Source organism: Chondrus crispus, genomic scaffold (assembly GCF_000350225.1).
Source record: "Chondrus crispus Stackhouse genomic scaffold, scaffold_339, whole genome shotgun sequence".
In the NCBI taxonomy this organism is placed as follows: Eukaryota; Rhodophyta; class Florideophyceae; order Gigartinales; family Gigartinaceae; genus Chondrus; species Chondrus crispus.
In genome coordinates this window covers 76,035-101,218 of record NW_005179243.1, presented here as the reverse complement: position 1 = coordinate 101,218, position 25,184 = coordinate 76,035, and the positions used below count along the sequence as shown (strand labels likewise).

General features: G+C 51.0%; 6 protein-coding genes; 2 read left to right on the top strand and 4 right to left on the bottom strand.

The window, feature by feature from the left end:
- Nucleotides 1-1,133: 1,133 nt before the first annotated feature.
- On the bottom strand, nucleotides 1,134-5,212 carry CHC_T00006051001 (hypothetical protein). XM_005717820.1 is given in 2 exon segments: nucleotides 1,134-3,955; nucleotides 3,956-5,212. The coding sequence occupies 1 exon segment, from the start codon at nucleotides 5,210-5,212 to the stop codon at nucleotides 3,956-3,958; it is 1,257 nt and encodes a 418-aa protein (XP_005717877.1). The 3' UTR covers nucleotides 1,134-3,955.
- Nucleotides 5,213-9,973: 4,761 nt separating this feature from the next.
- Nucleotides 9,974-11,252, bottom strand: CHC_T00006050001 (hypothetical protein). XM_005717819.1 is given in 4 exon segments: nucleotides 9,974-10,275; nucleotides 10,276-10,470; nucleotides 10,642-10,875; nucleotides 10,876-11,252. The coding sequence occupies 2 exon segments, from the start codon at nucleotides 10,873-10,875 to the stop codon at nucleotides 10,276-10,278; spliced, it is 429 nt and encodes a 142-aa protein (XP_005717876.1). The 5' UTR covers nucleotides 10,876-11,252; the 3' UTR covers nucleotides 9,974-10,275.
- Nucleotides 11,253-12,349: 1,097 nt separating this feature from the next.
- Nucleotides 12,350-12,916, bottom strand: CHC_T00006049001 (hypothetical protein). The gene has a single exon (XM_005717818.1). The coding sequence runs from the start codon at nucleotides 12,914-12,916 to the stop codon at nucleotides 12,350-12,352; it is 567 nt and encodes a 188-aa protein (XP_005717875.1).
- A 212-nt stretch (nucleotides 12,917-13,128) lies between these two features.
- Nucleotides 13,129-13,983, bottom strand: CHC_T00006048001 (hypothetical protein). Its single transcript, XM_005717817.1, has one exon. The coding sequence runs from the start codon at nucleotides 13,981-13,983 to the stop codon at nucleotides 13,129-13,131; it is 855 nt and encodes a 284-aa protein (XP_005717874.1).
- A 239-nt stretch (nucleotides 13,984-14,222) lies between these two features.
- On the top strand, nucleotides 14,223-14,627 carry CHC_T00006047001 (hypothetical protein). XM_005717816.1 is given in 2 exon segments: nucleotides 14,223-14,489; nucleotides 14,490-14,627. The coding sequence occupies 1 exon segment, from the start codon at nucleotides 14,223-14,225 to the stop codon at nucleotides 14,487-14,489; it is 267 nt and encodes an 88-aa protein (XP_005717873.1). The 3' UTR covers nucleotides 14,490-14,627.
- Nucleotides 14,628-15,001: 374 nt separating this feature from the next.
- CHC_T00006046001 (hypothetical protein) lies at nucleotides 15,002-16,218 on the top strand. XM_005717815.1 is given in 2 exon segments: nucleotides 15,002-15,658; nucleotides 15,659-16,218. The coding sequence occupies 1 exon segment, from the start codon at nucleotides 15,002-15,004 to the stop codon at nucleotides 15,656-15,658; it is 657 nt and encodes a 218-aa protein (XP_005717872.1). The 3' UTR covers nucleotides 15,659-16,218.
- Nucleotides 16,219-25,184: the final 8,966 nt, after the last annotated feature.

The following is a 25,184-nucleotide window of genomic DNA, read 5'->3' as shown; positions in this document are numbered from 1 at the left end:
CCAACAAAATTTCTGTCACCTCACACTCCCAACGACTTTCCGGTAGAGGTACACAGTGCTGGGGCTTCGCAAGTCGTAGTGTGGCGCCCAACTTGACCACATGCAGAGCAACGCGACTTTCGTCGAGGCGCTGCGCCCCCACTCTCCACAAGCCGTTATTTGCCCTTCGGTCTGGTTGGGCGTTCACGATGTATACACAGGGGCCCAGAGTCTGACTTTTTTACCTTGTGAGATCGGCCCACGGTGGCGCACATGGCCAAGGATGCTATCAACATGCTGTGCTTGTCAGGGAACGTGCTCCCTTTGATCAAACTCGTTCTTGCGACGCTCTCTTCACCTCCTCACGTATTCAATCTGGCGCTCCTAAGAAAAGGGGCTCATAAAAAGGGGCATGTAAGGAAAATTCTAAAATAAAAGGGGTACGTAAGAAAAATTCTCAAAAAAAGACAGCGCGTTATTTTACGGACAACCTTAGGGTGACCCCACCGCCAACAAAATTTCTGTCCTAAAATTCCAACCACTAAAGTTTGGACCGATGGACTAAAGTTCGGACCGATGGAAGAAATTTTGAACCCCACCGCGCCACCATTTGTCCTAAAGTTTAGAATTTGGGAAGGATTCTTTTCCAAACCAAAATTATTTGGTCGAGATTTTTGTCCAAAGCGCCGTTTGGGCGAGCTTCGTTCTATAGTAACGGTACAGAAAACATCTGAATTTCATGTGCTTACAGCTCTACCAAAGCTCTTCCAAATGGCTTTGGGGCTGTTTTGACTGAAGTCCCATCAATAGTGTGGGACGCAAAAAGGAGTGTTGTGCAGCCTTCGCTCGTGGACATTTCCCATCTTCTCCCTCCTTCTCGTCTTCTGAGAAGTGCAGGCAATGGCTGAGGTGGTTACTAGGACTGATGACTCGGCATTAAGAGTGAGGAAAAAGGGTAAGGGACTGGGGTGGTCAGACGAGGAGAATCTTGCCCTGTGCGTTGCTGAGAGCGCAGTGTCTGAGAACGCCGCGAATTGAAAGCGTGGTGTACTTGCCGAGTTGATAATTCCCAAACAGGAGCCTACATATTGTGGAGAGCGGGCAAGTGACGAGCAAAAGTTGCCGCCAATTGTGGAACAGACGCGTGCAGTAGCTTGCTTCTTTGCGCCAAATGTATTTCTACGACATACTTGTAGCCTAATTGGGGTGACCCTGAATATGAATAGATGTATCGTGTTACAGGCGCGGTGGGGTTCATCTCTGAATCACCACCTCCCCCAAAGCGCGGCTTGATTAAAAGATAGTAGATCCAATTACCGGAGGACAACTGTCTGCTTTTTGCGATTTTGGGCAAGGCGCGGTGGGGTCACCCTTACTGTACCCAAGCTTTGGTACTGTACCCACAAAAACAAGGCAGGGCTTGCAATAATTAAGCTCCTTCACGACAAAGACGTGAAGGAGCTTAATTATTGCACCACCACTGATACAGTACAGTATCGCCTTCTTGTGTGCGCTGAACATCAAAGGAGACGATACACTTCGGATTTATGCACTGACAAGAAAATGTCAGATGATTCTAAGTTCCTAGTAGGAACTTCCTACCCAGCGTGTCAAATAGTTGCTGTCATTCAGTCGCAGCCCCCGCAGGTCCCACCAATATATATACTGCAGTTGATCAGTTGCTGCCCTATTAGCAGAACACCTCGTTCCCCAGTTTTGGAGGCAAACCACAATTGATGTGAGCAATATCAGCGTAACAACATCAGCGCAACTGCAGCATCTTTTCCATTTCCTTCTCTTACTGATATTGAATCTTGTTTTCTCCACTCATCCGATATCCACTCTCGTTCGAAAGAATGCCCCGTATTCGTTCAAACGGACCGTTAATACAGAACAATTTAAACATTTTTGCGATCCCGCATTGTCAGCCGCCTACATTACTGGGCTCGGAGCAGGTCGACAGGTGGGCAGACAAGCTTCTTTGAACAGCCAGCATTATCGCTCGTCAAATGCGCGTCGTTCTAATACTTCATCTCATTTCTCAAATCGTACCACTGTATGTAACGGGTCGCTTTCGTGTAAAGACCAGTTTGTGGCTATAATTACCTGTCAGTATCGGAAACTGCGATGATGAAGCTTTGAGTAGGACCTACGCAAAGTACGCCCAGCGACGTAGGGTTCTGGGGAAAACCCATGCGGAGCTCTGAGTGGTAGTTAAGACACCACCATCGCCATTGTTGACAGTGTCATTTGAGGCAAAAGTTATGGATTTATCCGCAACTTGTACCGAGGCAAAAAAGGCTTTCTTGATTGTCGTTTCGTTTCGTATTGTTCAAGATAGAGAATCGCATCAAGGATTCGGCTTTACTTTTTGTCCAGCAGAAGACGAGGGCATTTGTCACAACATTTTTTCCATACGCATCAGCCCCGAAACGAAAACATAACACCATTCGAAGAGCATCATTTATTGGAATGCTCTTCCTTCCTTCCTTCTGTTCTCATTTCGAGTTTTTTTTTTTTTTTTTTTTTTTTGGTAAGCGGTGATCACTGAAAATCCTGTTACTTGGTTCGAGTTTTCCAAACCCTTAATGACCCGATCCTGACTTTTATCGCCCAAGGTAGTACATCACATTAGTTTTTCTCGTTCTAGGAGAAAATTGTAATTCTGAGAGACTTGAAACAAATGCGGACACAGACACATGACTAGAACGCAAAACCTGACGGAAGAACAAAAATGTCTTGGCGTCCAGGCTTATTTGAGAATATCTAGTTCTGGTAGTTCTCCTGTAGCCTGATCCGTATTGGTTGTGGCAGAACTAGTTGGTTCTGTCTTGTCTCCAACTCTCGCTTCGAGGAGAGCAAGCTCATTCCAGGCCTGTTGAATCAGTCTCCGTTTTTCTTCTTTCTTCAAACCCTCATTAACTTTGTGTCGGGCCTTCTCCATGCATTCTCGAGCATCCTGGGCTTTTGTCTCAGCTATTTCGACAAGTTCATTTCCCCTTTTTATTTCTTTCTCATACACCTCGATTGCCTCCGCATCCGTTTGAAACGCAGATCCGTGCGATTCAATGGCAAAAAGGAATGCAATCGCTGGTTGTAGTTCTTCTCTTTGATCTTTCTTCATTTCTGCAACGATCCTGGCCTTTGTGTAAAGAAGATAATATCGCTTTTCAGCCTTTCGAAGCTCTTCATACAAAGCTGACATATCATCGACAGGATTCATGTGCAAATAGGAAATGGCGATAGCCAAGATTGAAAAGAATACTAGTTCCCTCGTTTTCTGGAAGAGACTTCTCTCGAATGTGCCTTTCACTTTGGCGATGACTAAAGCCTTTGCGTTCACTCACACTAGAGTCAAGGCGACCATACCACCTAGGCAAACAGAGCCAGTTTCTCCATTCTGTCTTTTTCTTCAATGCTCTTACATATTATATGCGGTAGTAACGATCTTCAGATCATGGTGTTTCCGTTTCTCAATACGGTCGGGGATAATTACTTCTTTTTATTCATTGTGCATGAGAATAAACGTTTCACACTTGAAGTTGCCGTTTACTCTCTATGGGTGAGGAAGCGGCAGACAGTTTATGGACATGAGCGCACCTAATCTACAAATTGTTTCTGACATGTCATCCAATACATGAACGGGCCTCAAAGAGTGAGCGCATGGAGAACCAATCGGTCCACTAACTGATTTCCATGTTCATATCGGACACCTTGTCCCTACTGAATATCCGTCAAGCAAAACTACATTCGAATGCAACTCGACATGGTCCGTTCGCTTAACTCTGGACCGAAATCTTCACTGTTAGTTTCCGAACAGAACGAAATGTTCCGTACAACTCAAGTAACATTGCAGAGGTGTCTTTAGCCGCGATGAACATTGGGTAGAGTGATTGTACATGACCAGGAAGAGAAAGGCTATGTTACTTCGGCTCGGAAGCCTACGAGTTGTTGGGACGCTTTGCAACAGGTGGATTTATACCGTAGTCGATTTGGGATGAGACTTAACCGTTCGCCCCAGCAGTCCACTTCTCGTTATCACTACCTGTGACATGCACAGGTGTCGCTTCAGCAGCTTCACACATCTCCAGCCCGCTGCACAATCTGAATTGTCTGTGCAATTCATGGCCTTCCGGGGAGAACAAATGCAACCATCTTCTGCGGAGCACGACCGTTTTAGATGTTCACATGATCGATATTTACGACAATCGCTGGAGCTGGTGCATGGGTCTCCATTGAGCCCTCTTGGGAAGAGATCAGGAGCATGAGTTTCTGGTGAACGAAGCGGATCTCCTGAGCTGCTCGGCTCGTCTTCTTCATCATGAGACTCCATCCTTGGAGACGAGACATCCATGCCGGGCGCCGATGTAGACTCAAACACGTCTGTATTCTCTTCCACAAAAGCAGCTGATAAGCAAATGTCCTCTGCCCCGCGGGAACTACCACACTTCTCGCCTTCGGGACATTCTTCGGAATATTCACATCGTACAACAACTGTTGGAAAGCAAATGCAAGAGCCACGGCGTTCGCATTCTGTCAATTTATCTACAGAGAGGCAAGTTCGATCATCACGGCACTCTTCATCGACTGTGCATGGGTCGGCTGTCAGCCCACCATCAATGTCAGAAGCAGGGACAGTTACCTGCGGGACGACGACATAGACTGGCGTTGCTGTCGGGAGTAGGAATTCTCCGAAAACGGCGCCCGTGTCAATGGCATATTGCTTGGAGACGCAATAGTCGTGTGGATAACTGTCTGAACTGATGCACACTTCTCCAGTGACACAGTCGGACGTCGACGAGCAAGTTGTAGGAGACCGTGGAATGCAGTTGCAATTATCTTTTCCTCGGCAGGCTCCATTGACCGCAACGCACACGCGATCGCCGATACAATCTCTCATTGTGAAACATGAATCGCCAGTTAGGCCAAGACTAACGTCTTGTACTGCTTCCATGGTACTCGCTGAAGATGGTTCCGGTTCTCCAGGGAAAGCTAGCGAATGAGACTCAGGCATGTCCCCTTCTCGAAGCATTGAAATGGTCTTTGTTAAATGCGAAGAATCCAGACCAGAGGCTAAACGCAATCGATGAGATGATCGTGTGAGCGGACGTCCCGTTGAGGCGCGGTTCTTGTCTGCACGAAGAATAGCATTGATCACGTCTGCTCCAGTATGGGTACTGGAATGAACTGACGAATGCCTCGTCAGAAGCTGATAAGGTGGTTTTGAGGACATTTCAAGCCCTCCGGCGTCAAACGACAAGCCATCGGGGATGCTTCGCGTTCGTCGCTCGGATCGTATACCATGGCCTAACCAAGATGGCGGCCTTGCATCGGGGCCAGCAACCGCGGAAGCGTGCGCAGTTAGGACCAGAATGCATACTGCAAATAACGAGAAGCAAGGCATGGCGTAAGGAAGGTGGGGAGCTGTCAGGGAATGAAGTGTCGGACGATAACGGGCGTGGGGGAACTTGCACAGAGAAATTCAGAGAAGAACCTTCTCTGGGTGTTGAGTATATGCGCTCGTGCGGAGACGTTTGATACGGATTGACTTCAAGAGTTTCTGCAGAAAGTGACACAATGCAAACAAACTCAAGGAGTTGCGGTCACCAAAGAGCCTACCCAAGGGTAGTCTTCGCTCAGCAGGCTACGCTACAACCATGCACATAGTGCACTTTACATGTTTGACATTCATAGTGGTGCGCACGCTGTAACACGTAAAGCAAAATTGTATGGCCAGCGGTGAATGAAAAATTGAAACGGTTAGGATCACGGCGGGATGGTAAGCATACGTGTTTGGTGCCCGCTAGCAGGTGACATGCGTAAAGATAAAGTGCGGCCTGGCGACGATCGCTGCTGCAGTGCTACACGACAAACGCTCTATGTTATATGAGAGCACCCTTTTGACCTGAAAATATGCAAAAATTAGGTAAAAGTCCTTTCTGTGCGGGTGCCAGATTTCCATCGTCTTCTTCGCGCCTGTCGGTTGAGTACATCTATTTTACTCCTCCACATGCTGCCCTTCAAGGGTACCTGTTTGCTTCTGAAGGAGCGCTTTTTTTCAGAGCGACCGGGGAGCATATGCAGTTTTCTCTTGGAGTGTATCAGTTGAGGGGGTTCCAGACACGTTCCTTCTCACATCGAGAAAAGGCGATTCCGGAAAAAGAAAGTAAATACTGGCTTCGTATGAGCATCTGACCTCAGATGAGGCGGTTATTACCTACCTAGACATTGGGCTGCGAGACTGTGAAATACTGCGATCCTGATACAGTTCGGTACCGCCTACAAGATTGGTATACTTATAATTCACATGTGTTTGCATTGCATACGTCGCACAGCAGTCTGTGGTACAGCATGTAATATACGCAAACAACCTTCGCATACGTATACTCTTCAGTAAACCCGCACACTTCGCGCACGACAAATACCTCGATCTAAGCTATGAAAGGCAAGCATCCACGTCAGAGGTGCAGGGGTTTCGAGTGAGAAAACCATGTTGCTACGCAACAGTAGTGTTAATAAATATAGAATTGTTGAATACAGAACTGTTGAATACGGAACTGTACTGTAAACTCCACATCTCTTTGTGAAACGATTGAAGCACAAATCACTTTCATCCATCTGTACAGTGCCTCCTACGATATAGTGCTATAGCGTGACATACCTCTAGCTATGGCACTATTGGAGGGATGGCACTATATAAAGGAGGCTCAAATACATATATTTGGGGACAAAGCACACTGCTAACACAAACACAACAAAGCCTGTATAACACAACTAAATAACTTCATCCTTTGAGTACTGAACCATGCCGGATGATACACGTGTGAGCTTATGATAACCTGTGCCAGAGGGTGAGCCATAGCACTACATAGAGGGAAGCACTACTAAAGTAGGCACTATTGAGCGACCCCCCTGTACCAGGTAGCTGTGGAACGGGACTGCCACGTGCAGATGGCTGGATATGGGACACTTCTTCTACTACAGTGCTGGCCAAAATGATAGGGACACAGGCTATTCGCACTGTGGCAGCCCCCTTTTGCTCCAATGATAAAAGAGAAGAGGCTCTGTATACGTATTGGGCGAGCTAAACGTGATGGAAAAGACGGTTTTATAGAATAAAAAAAAGCCTTGGAGCTATAACGCAAAAACGTGTTTACGGCATGGCCATAATGATAGGGACAACAAGAACTAACTCGCATTTTGGCGCAAAACGCAAACTGCGTTCCGCCGAAAGGCGTAAAGGCCATGCTAAGGCTACACTCGAGGGATCTGCAGACAGTTGTGCAGAAAACAGTCGGTTGGTAGCTCGGAGAAATGGGAAGAGGCAAAGTCCTGAGCGAGCACGAAAGGGGGCTTATCGCTGGTCTTTCTCAAGGCGGTAGAACCATTCGAGAAATCGCTGCTCGTGTGCAGCGCTCCAAGAACGTAGTTTCTAACTTCTTGCACGCGCCGTTGGAACATGGGAGAAAATAATCGCCAGGAAGACCGCAAAAGCTATCTCCCACCGACAAGAGAAGGTTACTTCGGGCTGCTTCAAATGAAACAAAAGGCTCTAACACGCTTCGTCAGGAGCTGGGACTCTCTGTTGCCTCACGGTCAATCCGCCGCACGCTGCACAACGACCCCAACTTCCAATTCAAGAAGATGGTGTCGGCTCCAATGATGCTGCCCCGTCATCTCGTCGCTCGTGAAAATTTTGCGAGCGAGAAGCTGACATGGTGTCCTGCAGATTGGTATAAAGTCATCTGGTCCGACGAGAAAAAGTTCAATCTCGACGGACCAGATGGCTTCGCCTTCTATTGGCACGACCTGAGGAAGGACAAGCGCATATTCTCGAGAAGGCAAGGAGGTGGGAATTCGGTCATGTTTTGGGGGGCTTTTTGAGGGACGAAGAAATGCGAATTGGTGTTGCTCGAAGGAAATCAGAACGCAGAGGACTACATACAGACATTAGAAAGTTATTTGCTACCGTTTATTGATCAGGAGCTGGACGCAGGATGGCTATACATGCATGACGGAGCTTCTATTCACAGAGCACATCGGGTCAGGCAGTTTTTTGAGGAGGAAGAGGTGCCGGTTATGGACTGGCCGGCAAAGTCCCCGGACTTAAATCCTATAGAGAATCTCTTGGGTCTGTTAGCACGTGCTGTATACGCTGGTTGTCGTCAATTTGACAACGTCGAAGAGCTTAAAGAGGCCGTTTGGGAAGCCTGGGATAACATCACAACGGACACACTGAAATCTCTTTTGGGGTCCATGCAACGACGCTGCAGGGACTGTTATCTTGCCAAGGGAGGTGCTACAAAGTACTGAGGTGAGCATTGCGCATACATGGGGTCCAGATAATGGGGTAGAGGTCTTGTCCCTATCATTGTGGCCATGCCGTAAACAAGTTTTGCCTTATAGTTCCGAAGCTGTTTTTTGTTCTATAAAACCGTTTTTTCTATCACGTTTAGCTCTCCCAATACGTGTGCAGAGCCTCGTCTCATTTATCATTGGAGCAAAAGGGGGATGCCACAGTGCGAATAGCCTGTGTCCCTATCATTTTGGCCAGCACTGTATGTACTAGATCAACAGTAATTCAGGACGTCAATGCAAACACGTGTAATACATGTACACCACAAAAACAGTCATGCCTTGTTTTTGCCTTCATGCTGCATGCTATGAGATCATAGAATATTTCTGGTTTTACAGCAATTGCTTTTCAGAGAAAGTAATCCACCATGAAGCCAATGCTTGAGAGACCACATGTAAAGGGTGGGTGCTGCAATTGTCGGACAGTGACAAAAAGATCGGACATGCAAAATATTTTGAAAATATCTCCGACACGGGCCAAGGTGCACCGCAGCGCGTAACGGCGCCAGACAGTGCGCCGTATCTCAGAACGACGTCGTTGAAATTAAAGAAAAAATATCTCAATCGATTGCTCACAGCTTTCTACGTACAGTATAAGAGTGTAACAACCCAAAAATACAAAACAGGCAGACTTTTCTATTCTTTTTTAATTTGCTTGGATGTCCGATCTTAGGGCTCGGTTGGGGTGCAAAAGTGTCTGCGCGCTTCATCGTCGTCTGTGTCCGTGCTTGTTTTCGCTAAGTCCCAGTGGACGAACGGCTGAGAGTGTCCCCGTCACAAAACATAAAACATGGTGATTGCTTGACAATTACAAGTACGTTTTCCTTTTAATATTGAGGTTTTTGTCCGACATTGAGAGCACCCCCCTTTATGCCCACAATGCAAACTTCCGGTCCCTCTCTGTAAAAAGGTCTGAAATCTTTACTCCCAAGATCAATGCCCCCTCTCCCTCTCAGGGGAGAGCGGCCAAACCGGGCGCTTATAAAGGGGTGAAGTTTACCCTTACAACCTGCCATATTACATGATAAAAAAATCGAAGCGATGTGGCTATGCCGCCGCCGCAACTCCCACGGGAGCGACCGTCTGCCGTGAAAGCGGCTATCTAACCTCAATAAGCATGTTGCCCACTGGAGCTCATATGCTCATCTACCCCAGCCCTCCGAGCTCATTTGAGCAAATCAAGCCACTGCAGGCCAGGAGGCGCATTGACGTGAGCTTCAATCTCACATCTCGAGCACGACTGCCAGGGTACGAGTTGTACGCTTGTTGCGCTCTCGCCCGTTAAAGCTCTTAGAATCTCTCTCCGGAGCAAAAAATGAAATCACAAGAACCGTACTTGCAGTCTTAAACACTGTGATTATGTGATCCCTTGCAACCTTCACACATTTTTATTTTTACTCATCAATAGTCCAGTCCTTGTATGAATGCGTTTCAATGAGTCAGTACAGGTAATGAGAACAAGACACCTACAAGGTATCGCACCACAACATAGCTTGTTGGAGGGAGGGTGAGGTGCATTGAATTGGAACAGGGACTGAAGAGCTTTACTATCCGTCCCTCATCTTTCTCTTTCAAGATGAGCAAGTGCGATGGTGCGAGGCAAATCAAAACAGAAAGGGCGTGGCAAAATGGTGAGGTGGACGACGGAAAGAAGACGGCAATCAACTGCACATTTGTGTGAAGAAAAGCCACTACTGAAAAGTTTATTTCGCCATGAAAAAAAACTGGATATGTGATAGACAGACGTGAATAAACAATCAGTGCGCAAGGTAGTGCACCTGACATGTAAAAGCCTTATGATTCTACGGCCATATCATTTGTGCATCGCATAGTTAAAATGACTCTTGCGACTTCTTGGTGCTGGGTAGGAAAGGAGGGTGATATCTATGCGGGCGGCCGCGCATGCTAAAGATGAAGGTGACTAGCATTTCGGATTTGTGCTTATCTCAATGAGAAGACCACTTGTGGGATCACAGAAGAAGAGCTGTGGCGGTAGAGCGAAAGCAAGAACAGACAAGACAAAGCAAAATTATGGTCAGAACCGTGTGCACCATGTGAACAAAGAGCGTTGAAACGGAGGAGAAAACGATTCTCAGCAGGGTCATTTCGGAGAAAGCATGGAAGATGATTGCATGGCTAAGGCGACCACGTGCAAACGCAGCCGGGCAAACCAGAGGTTAAGTCAGTCTGATATCTAGACAAGTCGTCACTTTGGTGAACCAGAACTGTTCCACCAGAGCGAGACCGATTGTCTTTCCGAGAGAAGATGTTTGAAAATAGAGAGTGGGAAGGATATAAAAAACTCACCTGGCGAAGATCGTCTTCGGGAAAGGTTCTCTCCAAATACTCGACACCATGGCGGTCCAAGGTCTCGATGACAAGATGCCAGTCGGAGCGGGATGGGATTTTATGCCATTGACACAAAAAGCTAAGATGGTCGGAGCGAGGGTCAATGGCTTTCTCGTTGAGGAGCACGGGGACCAATTGCCTCCTTGAGCGAGCACCCGGTGTGGGTTGGATGAAATGGATTTCAAGACCCATGCCACACAACCATGCGCCGTCGAATGATTGTTCGAAGGCTTGTGGACGTGGTAAGAGCTTGAAACCAAGAACTGTTTGGAAGAATTCAGCTGTCTTCGATGGAGAGGGAACAGCAAAGCTTATGTGGTTAATGGAACGCAAGGGGAGGGGGCGTTGCGGACTACGGGGGAACGCGGCAAAGGGTGTCGTAGGTTTTGATGGCGGTAAGGAAGCCAAGACGGAAACGGCTACGCTACCATGAGCAGAAGGAGACATATCCACGGACAGTAGTCTTCAAGAGAAGCAAGACAGCAAGGGCGGAGACGTTGGAAGATAGATAGATGACGACGACGGGTGGTGTGTGTGTGTGTGTGTGTGTGTGTGGTGGCGGTGGTGGTGGGAGTGAGACAGGTGTCGATGTGGGGAGGGGGCCCGAGGAGAGGGGCTTTATGGTGCTTGTTCGAAAGAAGAGAGGTTTCAAGAGTTAGGTTGCGCGTGAGCTGGGACGGGAATTCCTACGGAGGGCAAAAAAAAGAAAGTGCATGGATGGATGTCTCATGCGCATGCAAGCGGCAAAAGCTTGTGATTGGAGGTTTGAAGATGTGGAAACCAAAATGGCGAGGAATCTCCCCGTGAGGTGTTTGCAGACGCCCAATCACATTGGAGCGTGTGCGCCGGATAGGCCGCGTCGGTTGTGCTCGTCCGCGCATCACCAATATGACTTGCCGAATATCTACAAAAATCTCAATTACTTTTGACTTCTCACTCTCGCAGACAGCACACCTGACCGATGTGTCCGGAATCATCCCCGCGTCTTCGACTTACAGTACCCTTACCAAAGCCGCTTCCAGAGTACTCTACTTCTAGCTCCGCTGAGCCCCACTGTGAGACTGCACTCGACCACAACTCCGATCTTTTCCCACTCTCCACACGAGACCGACTACCAGGAAACACCTCAACTCCGACGTAACTGCTTTTACCGATAGCTTCCCCTATCCTGAGAAGCACAAGTCGGGCATGCCCTTACTCTTTCAATCTCTCACTTGCGTCCAGTCTGTCAGTGAGATTCTCTCCCAAACCTTGCCCTCAGCTCTGCCGTGTTTGACCGGTTATCGCCTTGTCGCTCCTTCGTTTTCTCATTTCTCGATTCGAACACTGCAATAGTCACTTCTAAACGATCTCTCTTTCTTGAAAGATCAAGCCGCTGATCACGTTTAATGGAAATTCTCATCTGACAATGGTACGCAAGCTTCGCCCATTGACACTCTATGTACCCCATCTGCGGCCGCGCCAACAACAGCCAGTCTCTAGCCTGCAAGCACGCATCCCCAACGACCAGCTTCCCATGGTCCACTTTCATCGCTTCCATCGGCTATAGCCAAAATCACATATCAACATCGCACATCAAATCCTTGGCACGCATGCCTATCACCACGATACTCTACCATCAACACTTCCAGTCAGCAGTCCATATCAAATTCATACACTCGTCAATCTAACCTCTTCGAGCACATACGTCCATACCGCAACAATTTGTTTCAGCGCAACTATTTCCACCAAGCAATGCAAAAGACAAAACCGTTGACAGAATTGGAAGCCCTAGTCCGCCCGAAATATGCATAATATAACAAAACCAAAGACTTCTCTTGCTATGCAAATCCTGGCATATCACGATTGTTGCTGTACTGGTAAGAAAGGTCAGCTTCACCAGACTGCATGCAAAGAAACCTAGGTATGCACATATACGAGAGTTGCTGCGGACAGGTGCACAACCTCGACCCCACGCCGCTAACCGGCTCCCGCTGGGACCCCTGACCACGTCCGCGGCAAGGAACACTTGCACCGCAAAACCAGAGAGCGAAGCACTTGTTTGCCAAGACAAAAATGAATATGAACGCAGAAAAACATTTTTCCAGCCAAAACTCTGCATCCAACATTGGTTAAAATATCTATCCATATCCGGAACGGGTGCTTCCCACTGCCGACCCCTCACTTTGCAAGCATTGTTCCAACTCCAGGGAACAGTCCGAAGCTTCGCATTGCATATCGCAAGCGCTGGCATACTGTACACACGCAATATCTGTGACGTTACCGGCAACCCGGCTTCACTCTGAGAATATGGCCACGCCTAGGAATGTGCTATGAAGAGACTACAGTGCCACCGCCACTTACTACATGCACAGGTACAAAGTCGTCAGCCGAAGAACTCGCAAGTCTACGTTGCGCATACACATCGATCCTTCCACCACCTTCTGCCACCACAACGCGATGCAATCAACGCCAGTGCATAGAGCGGATCTCATCGTGACTCAGTCTTCCACCAATCGTTTGAAGCAGCCCACGCTGCTCTTCCTCAGAAAGCTGTCTACACAATCCGAACGGAAGCAAAGGATCCTCAACGCCCCCAATCGCAACCCGTCTAAGTCTAACTACACGCAGCCCAATCTCCTTGATCATGCGACGTACCTCTCGGAACTTTCCCTCGCATAGTGTCATAGACAAACATTCTTCCTTCCCTGCGTTCCAGCCCCAATCCTTAAACTTAAGCACCTCATGGGTCTTCACAATATCTGCCTCCTCTGCCTTCCCAATATCCTTGCTATTTCCCAATCTCACACCCTGTCGCAATCTGAGTAAGTCAGCCTCAGCAATGCGATCAATAAACTTCGGTAGTCGCCTTCCGCTGACGACAACTAGGTATGTCTTCGGCACTCGGAATTCGGGCCGTAGCACGGCTTTCGTGAAGTCCCCGTCGTTGGAGAAAAAAAGCAAACCTTCCGAGTCACAATCCAACCTTCCTACGGGTTTCGCGTCAGCTTCTAGTAAGGGGGCATTGCGCTCATCACATCGAAGGACATCCATAACAGAAGGCCGAGTGTGCCTCTTGGATTGATCGGTTCCTCGCGTCGTGATACACCCAACGGGTTTCTGAAATACAAAATACGCGGCAGGCGCCGGACGAGGCAACTCGCAACCGTCAAGTAGCACCTGCGACGTGCCAAGATTTACGTGCACAGCACTACTCCGAACAGTAATGCGGCGCCCGCGATCGTGGCGTGGCACGATGGCGAGGCGCTGCGATGAGACCAATGCAGCAACGCGTTTGCGGGACGAAACAACTCCAGACATCGCGACGAGACGATCAACGGGAGCTGTGCTGGCACGATGCACACACGCACCACGAATCGGGTGTTTTCGAGCGCAACTTTGCGGCGTCGTTCTGTGCCCATTCTGGGAAGGCACGGGGCAAGGCGAAAGAAAAAGGAGTCCTGCTTCTACTGGGAAGACCGTCACATTTTGACAACCCCGTGATTTCACTGTTTTGATGATGCTCACTTCGGGCATATGCAGGAGAATATCCCAGTCGGATGCGCTGCGAAGAAGAACGAGATCTCTGCCGGTTACGACTAGGGCGGCAGTTGACCAGCGGTCTGCCGAAAGAATCTACTTCGCAAACACCCTCAATACCCTTCTCATTGGTTCTGTGTGTGTGTGTTAGGGATGTCAGACCCGAGCGGAAGCTGAGGCTCAGTCTCCCTGAACGCGCGCAGAAGAGGGAGCGGAACGGAGGTGATCGAGCGAGGCGAAGTGAAAGGCCTCAAAGCCACCGGGGGCCTTCTCTTCTGAGTGCGTGAGCAACCTCTGGGTTTCTAGTCCCATTAATTTCCACTTGATTGAGGGGCGTTCTAGTGTCTAGACGACAAGCAATTTGACCTCATATGAGGCCAGCTTTTTTTTTGCAAAAATATATAAATTAAATCGAAACTTTAAAACATTCAGTTTGGACACCATTTCTTTAACGAATACGCGCTCGGCAATAACATCTTGCAAAACATTGGGATGGCGGTTGTCAATGCACAGAGAGACTAAGAATCTAATGAAGTATCAATGATGAGTTGACTTTTTAAACAGGCGTTTTGGTTTCGAAGATATCAACATAAAACGTTTTGAGGTTGGTCAAAAAAGGCTCCTTTTTGGGCATTTTAAAAATGGCTGGAGAAGACGTGCAGATCTCACCAAACTCCACCCTTCCACGACGCAGAAGTCAACTGCCGTGTCGAGAGTATCTTTTTTCCATCTTGTTGAGCTAGCACAAGTCGAGAAAAATAAGTTGAAAAGTGACCTCATATCCCTAGAAGTCAATTTTATGTACGAAATTTCGTACACAACTGTTCTTTTGTCTGTAGTTCGCGAACTACGAAACGTCTACAGGGTACTTTCGAGCCTTCACGAGATTAAAATGCTGTCTACATCCGCGCGAAGACAGAAAAGGAAAATATTGATTCGTTCCCATTTGACAGCTCCGCGAAAGTTGCTCAATAATAACCTCACAAATCAGCCAAAATCCCTTTGTGTACGAATTTTCGTACATATGGACTACACAATACAGCAGATGTGGTGCGTTTGTGAGGGGCATAACTTCTCCTTCGGACTAGAAAACTCCCTCCCATTCCACTCTCGCATTCTTACACCGCACTCTACAATCCCTCCCGTGCTCTCCTGCTGCCATTCTCAGGGCACTGGGAGCGACTCTTTTCTGTTGCCCTGTTCTTGCTTGGCACTGAATCGGTTGGTCCTGACCGAGAGTGTGGTCACATCGTTCCACAACTCGGCATTATTGCGATGTCTTCCGCGCGCAGTCATGACAGCCGCGTTGTACATTTTGGGCTTCTTTGGAGACCTAATGGTCTGCAGTGACACAGAGCTTCTTTCGCTCGACGCGATAGACTCTTTACATCAACTTCATGGTGCTGATTGTCGGATGTGCCGAAACATTTGCAGTCGGATGAATTTGTGGTATTGAGGATCAAATCGGGTGCCTCGGATAGATACTGGTCGTTGACTACATGGTGGCGATCTCTTCGCTGTTCGCGTTGGCCTCTAGGTTATGGTTTTGGGTGAAGTCTAGAGCGCTCATGAAGCAATTCGTTTCGTTTGGTGTGTATGTTGCGTTGGTGACTGGCATCCTGTTGTGTTTACGGGTGAAGAAGGATCCGTCTAAGAATTTGTCGTGGGCGAGCACGCTCAGATATTGTTGAAGAAAGGAACTCTTCTTCTAAAGTGATAGTCGGTATGGGAGTAGTTACAGACCCAAATCCTTTTGTGGGATCGTTGCGGTTGCCCAGATTCCGACCCCTTCCTCCTCTCCTGCCGCCCCTACGAACGCCTCTGAAACTACCTCGACCTCCATATCGGCCCGCGCATGTCCACGGCCACGTCCCCGTCTTGGTACAGGGTTAACAGGACTCCCTGTTGTGTTTGGAATGACCTCGGCCATAAGATAGGATTTTATCTAATCGTGTGAATGTTGACGGTGTCTGCGCGGCCCAAAATCACTTTTGAACAAAAATGAAGTTATGAGCAAGTATTGAGACTGTCAGCTATTGTCCTGTCGGATCAGGGGCGTATCGAAAGTTCCGAAAGCAGGCTTCTGCGCCACCAAAGATCTGCTTCTGAGGGCACATATGTACGAAATTTCGTACATAAGGTCTTGGTGCCAAGATCCAAGAATCTCAGTATGTACGAAAAATCGTACATATGAAGTCTAGGGATATGAGGTCATTTGTCACCTAGACACTAGGTGTTTTTAAAAGTCGGAAATTTGGAAATCGGAAATTGTACAGCAGGGCACCGATTTCCAATTTCCATCTTGGATCCGGTCCAAAACATTTTGGAAACTTTTTACGGACACCCAATCATGTCGCACTTACGTGGGGAGTATTATAGTATAGGCTAGGCGTACTCGTACAGTGTCGTTCCCTGCTTGATTAACGTACCATGCGTGCTCCCTTTCGCCGTCGTCTGGCTCGGCGGGCTTTCCCGATGCGCATACTATCAAAGATCGAAAAGCGAAGGCCCACCAGGGAGACAATGCAAGTTTTACTGTCGGCAGTCGTGCAAGCGACCATGAGATGCTGTGTTTTCCGTCAATAAGAGATTACAAACACACGAGAAAACTTTAATCTCAATGCACGTCTGGCAACTATTGGTGAAGATCTTTTCATAAGATTGTACAGGCTGTCACCCCACCAGTTTCGATATCTGTGCAACCAGTTGCGTGCAGAACTTGAAAGAACGCAAATCCGAAGAAATTGTTCCAACTCTACCAAAAGTGTCCAAACAATGCTCTGTATTACTATGCGAATTTTGGCAGGGAGAAGCTATTTGGACACAAAATGGCCTTACGGCGTGGAAAGGTCTACCACATATACATTTTTCATGAGACAATATAAGCGCTTAACAAAGTGCTTGCTCCAATTGAGTTTCCAGTATCAGAAACAGATTTCAGTAATGCAGCACGACAATTCCAACTACTACGTAGTTCTCCCTTAGAAGGCAATATAGCAGCTCTAGATGGTATTACAATGAAAATACGCCAGCCTACGTTGAACGACACGCCCGACCCTCTAAAATACTTCAATCGCAAGGGGTTCTATGCTTTGTGCGTACAAGCTGCCGTTGCCGCAAACTACATGTTTGTATTTGTGTCTGCTCGCCATGCCGGATGTACACATGCTTCAACGAGCCTTTCAAGCCACGTTACTGCACTCTGTGTCCTCATGGGCACGAATTGCTGCAGGTGATGCGTATGCCAACAGTCGGCATGTTCTGATGCCATATAGCGGATTTGGTTTATCGCAGAGACAAGATGCGTTTAACTTTTATTTCTCGTCCTGTAGGATAACGGTCGAACAGGCCTTTGGCATGTTTGTTTCTCGCTTTGGCTTTTTTTGCTCTCCCCTGCGATTTTGGGTGGCATGCAGCACACTTATTGTTGTTGTTTGCTGCATTATTCACAATTATTTACTGGAAACCAATGGTAAAACCTACTTTGAAACACTTGATACAGCCGAAAAGAACGAGGTACAGGGAACCCTTTTGTTCATTCACAGAATAGTTTACATTTGGAGCAAGAAATGCAGAGAGGGCGTGTCCGCATGAGAGAGAACACAGAAAAGAGAGAAAGAACTGCAGACACTCTATGCAGCCTTGGTCTTCTTCGACCACGAAGAAAACGATAGCTCCTATCGTTTCCGATTATATGCAATCAAGTTCCAAATCCCGGTGTCTGTAGTGTACTTTCAAGACTTTCAACGGTTCGGATACTTCTTTACTTCAATAAAATATGTAGACACAGAAATGATATCCTTGGCAGCGCCGTTGCCAAGAGCTGCCCCGCCCCTGTACCCCGCCCGCACTTGCCGCTTGTAGTACAATTTCCAAGTGGCGCTACTGTAATAGGCGGGCGCCAGGGGCCTCGCCGAGTATAGTAGTACGATGTTAACCAATACGGAGCATTTGTGGCCAGCACGTGTAGATGTGGCCACGTGGGAGCCCACGTGTAGTTAGTGGCACCAGCTAGTGCACGTGTGCACGTGGTGTGCGACCGATCGGTGGGTTAGTACAGTAGTCATTTTTAGTTACCGTAAGCTACAATAAGCTTGCTACAGTATGTACAGCTACTGTAGTCCGTCCGGTGCCACCGCCCTACTAGGGGGTATGAAATAGGGGGCACCGGTCTGGAGGTAAACCGAGGCAAGCACGCCTCCCCTTACTTCCTGCCCTAGTCCTTTCTCCGTACGGTTAAGTAAGACCTTCAGGTTTCCAGCGCGCCATCGGTCGTACTGCTCTACACCCCAGTACGACTGCGCGTGTCCTGCGTAGTGTACCTCCTTCGTCCTGTGCTTTCTACCGTTCCGGATTATTCTACCAGACGCTCCAGTGTAGCAGTTCCCCAGGCTCCCTCATTTTTAGGTACAGCCTGTACTTTTTCGTTTACGGTTTCGCGTCCCTACGGTCGTACCACATTTTTGGTACTCTTGTAGAGGGCTCTCCTGGGGTTTCTAGACCCTCACCGTCGAGCTCAGGAAAGAAGACATCCGATTCGGTACGTGGACAAGTTGAAAACACGTATCAACCCCTGGTTCAAGCAAGGAGTCAAGATGAATCCAACCGAAACCCCTGCGGAAGACTCTGGTTCGGAACAGGCAGTACTCGCTCCGGCTCAGCCCGGGGGAGTACGCGCAGCGGACCACCCGGGTCCGTGCGCCCTGTGTCGAAAACCCGGAGTCACTGCTACGGGTGACACTCGGTACAGGGCAGAACCCAACCAATACGGAGGGGACGGCCCCTGGGGCCTTCCCGGCCCTCGCTGGTCGAGCGGGTACCGAACACCGCTCCCAGTGGGCATAAAATACCCTCTGGCCACGCATGCAGGCGTGGCTGGAGGAAGCTCTCGTCAAAGAGGTTCCTCGCCACGTCGAGGGTGCGATTAACCGAACGGTACCGCTGCTTGTTGACGAACAAGTCCGGGCCGCCGTCACGTCCGTCATCGACGACGTCGTTGGTGCCCTCGTAGAGCGTGAGCTCCGAGAGGCACTCGACCCTGGAGATCATCTTACACCGTTGGGGCTGAGCCTCCAGACAGCTATCAACATAGCTGTCGAGACTCGCCTCGCCAACTTCAATCCGAACGGTACTGTAGCTGAGGCACCTCAACCTCCTACGACCGCTACGGCATCTTTCAAATTAATAAGAACTGGAACGGGAGATACAAGACCGACACAGGTATATATGGCCCCTCACCCGGAGGCGGACCCTCACCCGGAGGACCCACCTACATACCTGCCCGAACTTCATGGTGTTACACGGGGTCCGACAGACAAGGACCTGGTGACCTATGACCGATACGGAAGACAACCTCGCCATGAGACAGAAAATCTGACGAGGTATGGCGAGACAGAAAATCGCTCGTCTTTCCGTTACGGTCCCAAGTCCCGACGCACAAGGCGCGGGCCATTACTGGAGGAAGACGAGGAGTACTCCGAAGAAGAACCGTACGGTGACAGAAAAGCCGTCCGGCAAGATTACCGTCCCTATAGGTCTCGGGCTGGAGCCCGTCGTCGAGGAGGTGAATTTCCCTCCGACGGAAGCTCGCCTGATTCGACCAGTGACGAAGGTCGGCGCCACCCGGGCAGTCGGCGAGACCATAGCCACCGACGCAAGTGGTCCGGCTCAGAGGGCTACAGTACAGACCCCGAGCCGCACGACCAGGGGCGCCGACCGGGTAGAAGTTGTCGGACTACCGAACGGTCAGCCCCCACCAAGAAGGTCGATGTGATTAAACCGCTTAATGATTTATTCCCCAAAGCGGTTAATTACAAGACCTACCGGATGGAACGTCGCAGCGCCCGGTATAACTCCGAGGTCGCGCGCCATATCAGCCGTATTCGCAAGAAGCTGGACGTGCAGATGAAATCTCACACGTTCAGTGGACAAGATCCGATAGCGGTATTGGGCTTTCTTGCTCGGTTTAAGATGGCTTGCGACCATAATGAGGTAAGGCAGGGAGCTGCCGTATGGTGCTTCCAATTCTACTTAACCGGACAGGCGCATGCTCTACTGCAGTCCCGGCTTGTGGGTAATGCCATAACGGTGGACGCCGAGCAACGCCACATGCTCGAGAGTTACGAGGAGGTAGTCAATTCCCTTTTACGGACCTAACGACCCGACGAAACTATCGGCGAGGCCTACACCGAAGTGGTTTCCTTCCGTCAGAGTTCTAACATGGCGGAAGAAGCCTACAGCAATCAGCTGTGGGACAAGGCCCTCCGATGCGGTACTGTTTTCTCGGACCGTCGGCTCAAGTCGCTGTACGTCGAGGGATTGCTCCCAGCGACGTGCGCGCAAGTGCGGAATTATCTAGCGACACACGCCACGGTAGACTACCAGGCGGTCACTAGGTACGCACAAGCCATCGGGGAGACACACCGTTCGGCAAGGCGGCATTTATTGCCATCGAACGTCGCAAGATTGCCTTTAACCGCTCGGTAAGAAAGACTCCGGTGTTATCCGTCGAGTCCTCGTCGGAGGCCGCCTATACAGGCGCCTCACGCAACGCAGATGGAATATTGGTTATGACAAGCCCCACAGTACACGCAAGTACTGTGAGCTCGCCGCCAACAAGTTTCCATCCTTCTCCGGTACCGTCAGTGGGAGGGGCTGTAGCCCCAACGTCCACTGTAGCCGGTTATGGCCGCCGCTACGGAAGCGGGGACCAACGCGCAAGGTGGGGACCGCCTCCGTGCCGGTTCTGTCTGGACCCCACTCACCGACAGGAAAGCTGCCCTATTGTCGCGGACGCCTCGCTGCGAGCCCAGCTCTTAGCAGCGAGGGAAGCGAACTATCCAAAAGTTACCCATCCGACAGCGGCTTCGCCCTGGTTCTTCATTCAGTCGTCCACAGGGACCGGTGTGGCGAGGAAATCCCTCCTCTCAAACCACGCCGGTCAACCTGGTGGACGAGGGGTTCGACGGGGCGGAGAAGCTGGTCGCTGAGGAGGAGGAGGATCTCCAACTCACGGGGGAAGACAGGGAGGACGCGTAGAGGCGACGTCGTCAAAACTCCCTGTCTGCCTCACCCCGGAGGATCCTTCCCTCTCAACTCATGCATCAGAACCGAACCGAACGGAAGACGCGCAGACCACAGCCGAACCTATCTGCTTCTTCAAGAGGCAGAACTATAAGATTTCCGCCACGGTAGGGCTGCGACAAGCGAATATGCGGGCACTGTCCCCAGTCCTAGACTCGGGGGCAGCGCCCAACCTCATCCATATAAGCTGTGTGGCCGAGCCATGGCGCACGGTCATCCGTCCGGTAAAGAGCGCGCCGCTGGTGGACGCCTCCAATCGCTCAATGAGCGCCCTTGGACAGTTTACACTGTACGTCCGCATCAGAGATTTCACAGCCAGGGTCAAGTTTCTCGTGGTCACCCGCCTGGCTGTGGATTGTATATTAAGGACCACCTTTATAGACCAACATATCAAGGCAATTCTACCACCGCGACGGAGGGTTCTCTTCCATCATGCCCCCTCAGTCGCACTTACAGGCACGACGCCATCCAAATCTACTCATAAGGAACACCGAACGGAAACAGAAAAATCGCCAAGAACCAAGCCGTTTCCGAGCAACACACCGTCTCGGAAAATACGCATGGTGCGGGGAATTACAATTCCCCCCATGAGGCAAGCATCCGCACGGGTGGCGACGCCGGTCTCCGAGCTCTGCTTCTTACAGAACCATCCCCCACGGCGGAGAAGAACCTGTCGCTTATGGCGCAGGGAGTCATGGATACAAAGCCAGACATTCCGTTTTCGGTAATAATGAGCAATTTTAGCCCTAATGCGGTCCATCTCCCCAAATACACTGTTATCGGACTCCCGCTCCATCGCCGACCCACATCCTAACCCTTCAGCGAGCCACAGGAGTGGCTGAAGCTAAGGAGGGGGGAGGAAACAAAAATAATCTTCCCCCTACAGTACCCCCTTTAGGTCCCGTGCAGGATGCGGGACAAGACAAGTCCGATACGGAAGAAGAACGGGAGAGAACGAACACAGATGAAGCCCCCCGATTGTAGACCGAGTATGTCCACATCTGTGAGGAAGACGGAGAGCTACGCGCAAAAATAGTAGCTGTAGCATATCCCCCTCTTAGAATTAGATTTAGATTAGATTTATAACTGTAGAGCCCGAGCTCTACAGTACCTCAGTGCGCGCGCACACGTGTACCCCACGTGTACGGGGGCGTGCACACACACGTGTAAGACACGTGTGCTGCCAGCCCCGACGGCTGACAGCACTACAGCGCAGGCCAACCTGCACTACTGTAATGTTATGATAGGTGACTCTGTATATTACATATGAGCGGACCGCCGGCGGTGGAGGACGACGAGCACGGACTTGTCAAGGATCCTCCACCTTGATCCGCCCGCTTACTCTCAGGTACTTCCGTCCGTTTTACCTAAGAGTAGCACCGCGCGCGGGTTGAGGATGCGCGCAGCACGCCCACGAGCCCGCTTCGCCTCCGCCCGTCGGTACTGGATCGTCACCCAGTACCGCTCCGGGGCGTCGAGGCTTAGAACCGCTCGCGCGTGCGCGCGCCCTCTCCGACCCCGCTCTACCACCGCTACCTCGAGCCCGTGTTCGATACCGTGGGTGGGCCGTGCTTCTATCTTCCCGCCGATCGGGGTCTTTCCGAACTGTCAGTACTCACCCCCCTCGTCGTTGGGGTGATTATACTACAGTGGTCTCCCGACCTAGAAGACTCTCAAGATCGAACCGAGAAGACTATCGTTTACCTCCGCGTCCGTACGCGTCGAGATGAGTGGCGAGTATCCCACCTCGATTCGCTCCGAGCCCGCTGATGTGCGAGAGACCGCGCTCCGCGTCCGAGTCGGCGACGGCGATGCTGATCTTCGAGACCGCGAACCGTTGCCCGACTCCTCCGAAGGACGCGCTCGCGCGATGTACGATCGCATCGCGGAGTATATCGAAGATGTCCGAACATCCCTCCGTATCGGCGTCTCTGACAGCGTCTACGCCCGCTGTATGGATGAGCTGCGCTCCCTCCCCGAAAGAAGGTTTGAGCGCGTAACTCAGTCCTTGGAGGACCTGCGCGCTCTCGTTGACCAGCTACGGTTCCGCTTGGTACTGGTCGAAGAGGCGCGCATCGATTCCCCCGCCGTGGACGTTGCGGGTCGACCGGTGAAGGCAAACTCCGGGGTCCGACGCGACCCGCAACCCTTCCCATCAGCCTAACAGATGGGAGCGTTCGTGCACATGGCGGCGGAGCTCAACTCAACGCGCCGCGGTGCCCGTGAGATGGAACAGACCTCGGCCGAGAGGCCGCCCGGAGCCCCCTCGAGTGGGCCCGGTGCCACTGTTCCTCCGGGCGCATCCGGAGCGCAGGAGTGGCCCCCGACTGGTGCCGTCAGCAGCCGGAGGGCGGAGGACCCCGAGCCGACGGCGGACGCGAACTTCGCGTCCGAGACTCAAGCCCTGCCGCAGGGTACCGACTGAACTCTACCAGGGCCGTGGAGGAGTCGCCCGGGGATCAGGGGAACCGATTCTCCCCTTCGATCCTCGTTGGGGTGGCTACCAGCCAGCGGATCTTACCGCGCATCCCGGCCCCGTCGACGTCCGAACGTTGCCCGTCACGCCGTTCGGAACGTTGGGCCGCGCCGAACCGGGGCTCGAGCCCGTCCACACCATGATACAGGAGTTCAGCGCCGTCGCGAACTACCGCATGTATCGGTTGGACAACAACTCGAGGCTCGTTACCTCGGGTGATGCGGGACGGATCGCGAAGTACGTCCAACGCTGCCTTGGGCTCCGTCCCACGATGAAGAGCTTCGACGGTACCGACGCGATTCAGTTGCTCCCGATCCTGAAGGATATCCGGATAAGCTTCAGTGCCCAGCACCTGACCGAAGGTGTGGCAATCCGTGTCTTGGCTCACTTACTCGAGCGGGACACGGAGCGGTTGTATACGAGTTACACCATGCGCGGCCTCCGCGCCGGCCAGCTCCACGACGACACGAGCTGCCCTGGTCTCGTCAACCAATTCATCAAACGCTACCTAACCGACTACGTGTTAGGGGAAGCGTTTGATGCTGTCGCGTCGGCGCGACAGCTTCCTCACGAAACCGAGAACACGTTCGCAGACCGGCTGGAATCCGCCGCGTTCCGATGCACGGCCGTGTTCTCAGAACAAGCTCTCGCGCACTACTTTGTGCGCGGGTTGTCCACTGCGACCCGGGCCGCAGTGGCAGATACGGTACAACGGTTGCCCGGACAACAGAAGACTGAACTCTCAACGATTCGCCGTATCGAAACGGCCGAGGGTACAACCTACCGCGCTCGTCGCGGCTTGCCGCTGCCGGACCCGAAGCCGGCAGCGAAGAAAGTCCGAACTCCAAGGTCGCACGGAACGAGTTCTCCGGCGACCGCCCTTCACATTGGAGAAGATGAGTGGCAGGCCGACCCTGTCCTCATTACGAAAGGCTTCGACCGGGCAGGAGGCCGACCTTCTACGCCAGCTTCCACCGGGTCCACCGGAAGCTTTGCAACGGCGTTCGCACACACGCCGAAGGCCACGAGAGGTCCGAACCACGACATGGCCGGGCTGGATATCTCCCGTCGAGAAGGAGACCGCGGGCTGCCTCACATGCCTCGACTCACCGATGAGGAGGCACGCCACGCGGAGACGTTCGCGTCGACCGATGGCAGCGCGTACGTTTGTTGGCTGTGCCGGACGTACGGCCACGCCATGTACGCGTGCCCGTTCCTGTCGCCTGAACAACGTCAGTTCACGGCGTACAGGAACTACCGCTATCAGATGGAGACGCGCCCCGGAATGCGTAATCTCATCCAGCAGTCTACGCGCGTCTCCCGCGCGGGAAGACAGAGACCCGCGGCGAGGTGACCGAGTCGATCGGGTGGGGGCGTCCGTTTTGCCCCTCGTGAAGGCGGTTACCGATACTCGGGGACCGAT

What these genes read in the sequence shown, in the direction of transcription:
- CHC_T00006049001 (XM_005717818.1), bottom strand. Translation starts at nt 12,916, where the DNA reads ATGCCAGCGCTTGCGATATGCAATGCGAAGCTTCGGACTGTTCCCTGG.
- CHC_T00006047001 (XM_005717816.1), top strand. Translation starts at nt 14,223, where the DNA reads ATGCGCTGCGAAGAAGAACGAGATCTCTGCCGGTTACGACTAGGGCGG.
- CHC_T00006050001 (XM_005717819.1), bottom strand. Translation starts at nt 10,875, where the DNA reads ATGGGTCTTGAAATCCATTTCATCCAACCCACACCGGGTGCTCGCTCA. An exon ending in CCGAAGACGATCTTCGCCAG is followed by an intron (nt 10,471 to 10,641) that starts GTGAGTTTTTTA and finishes TGGTCGCCTTAG; the next exon opens with CCATGCAATCATCTTCCATG.
- CHC_T00006046001 (XM_005717815.1), top strand. Translation starts at nt 15,002, where the DNA reads ATGTACGAAATTTCGTACACAACTGTTCTTTTGTCTGTAGTTCGCGAA.
- CHC_T00006051001 (XM_005717820.1), bottom strand. Translation starts at nt 5,212, where the DNA reads ATGTCCTCAAAACCACCTTATCAGCTTCTGACGAGGCATTCGTCAGTT.
- CHC_T00006048001 (XM_005717817.1), bottom strand. Translation starts at nt 13,983, where the DNA reads ATGTCTGGAGTTGTTTCGTCCCGCAAACGCGTTGCTGCATTGGTCTCA.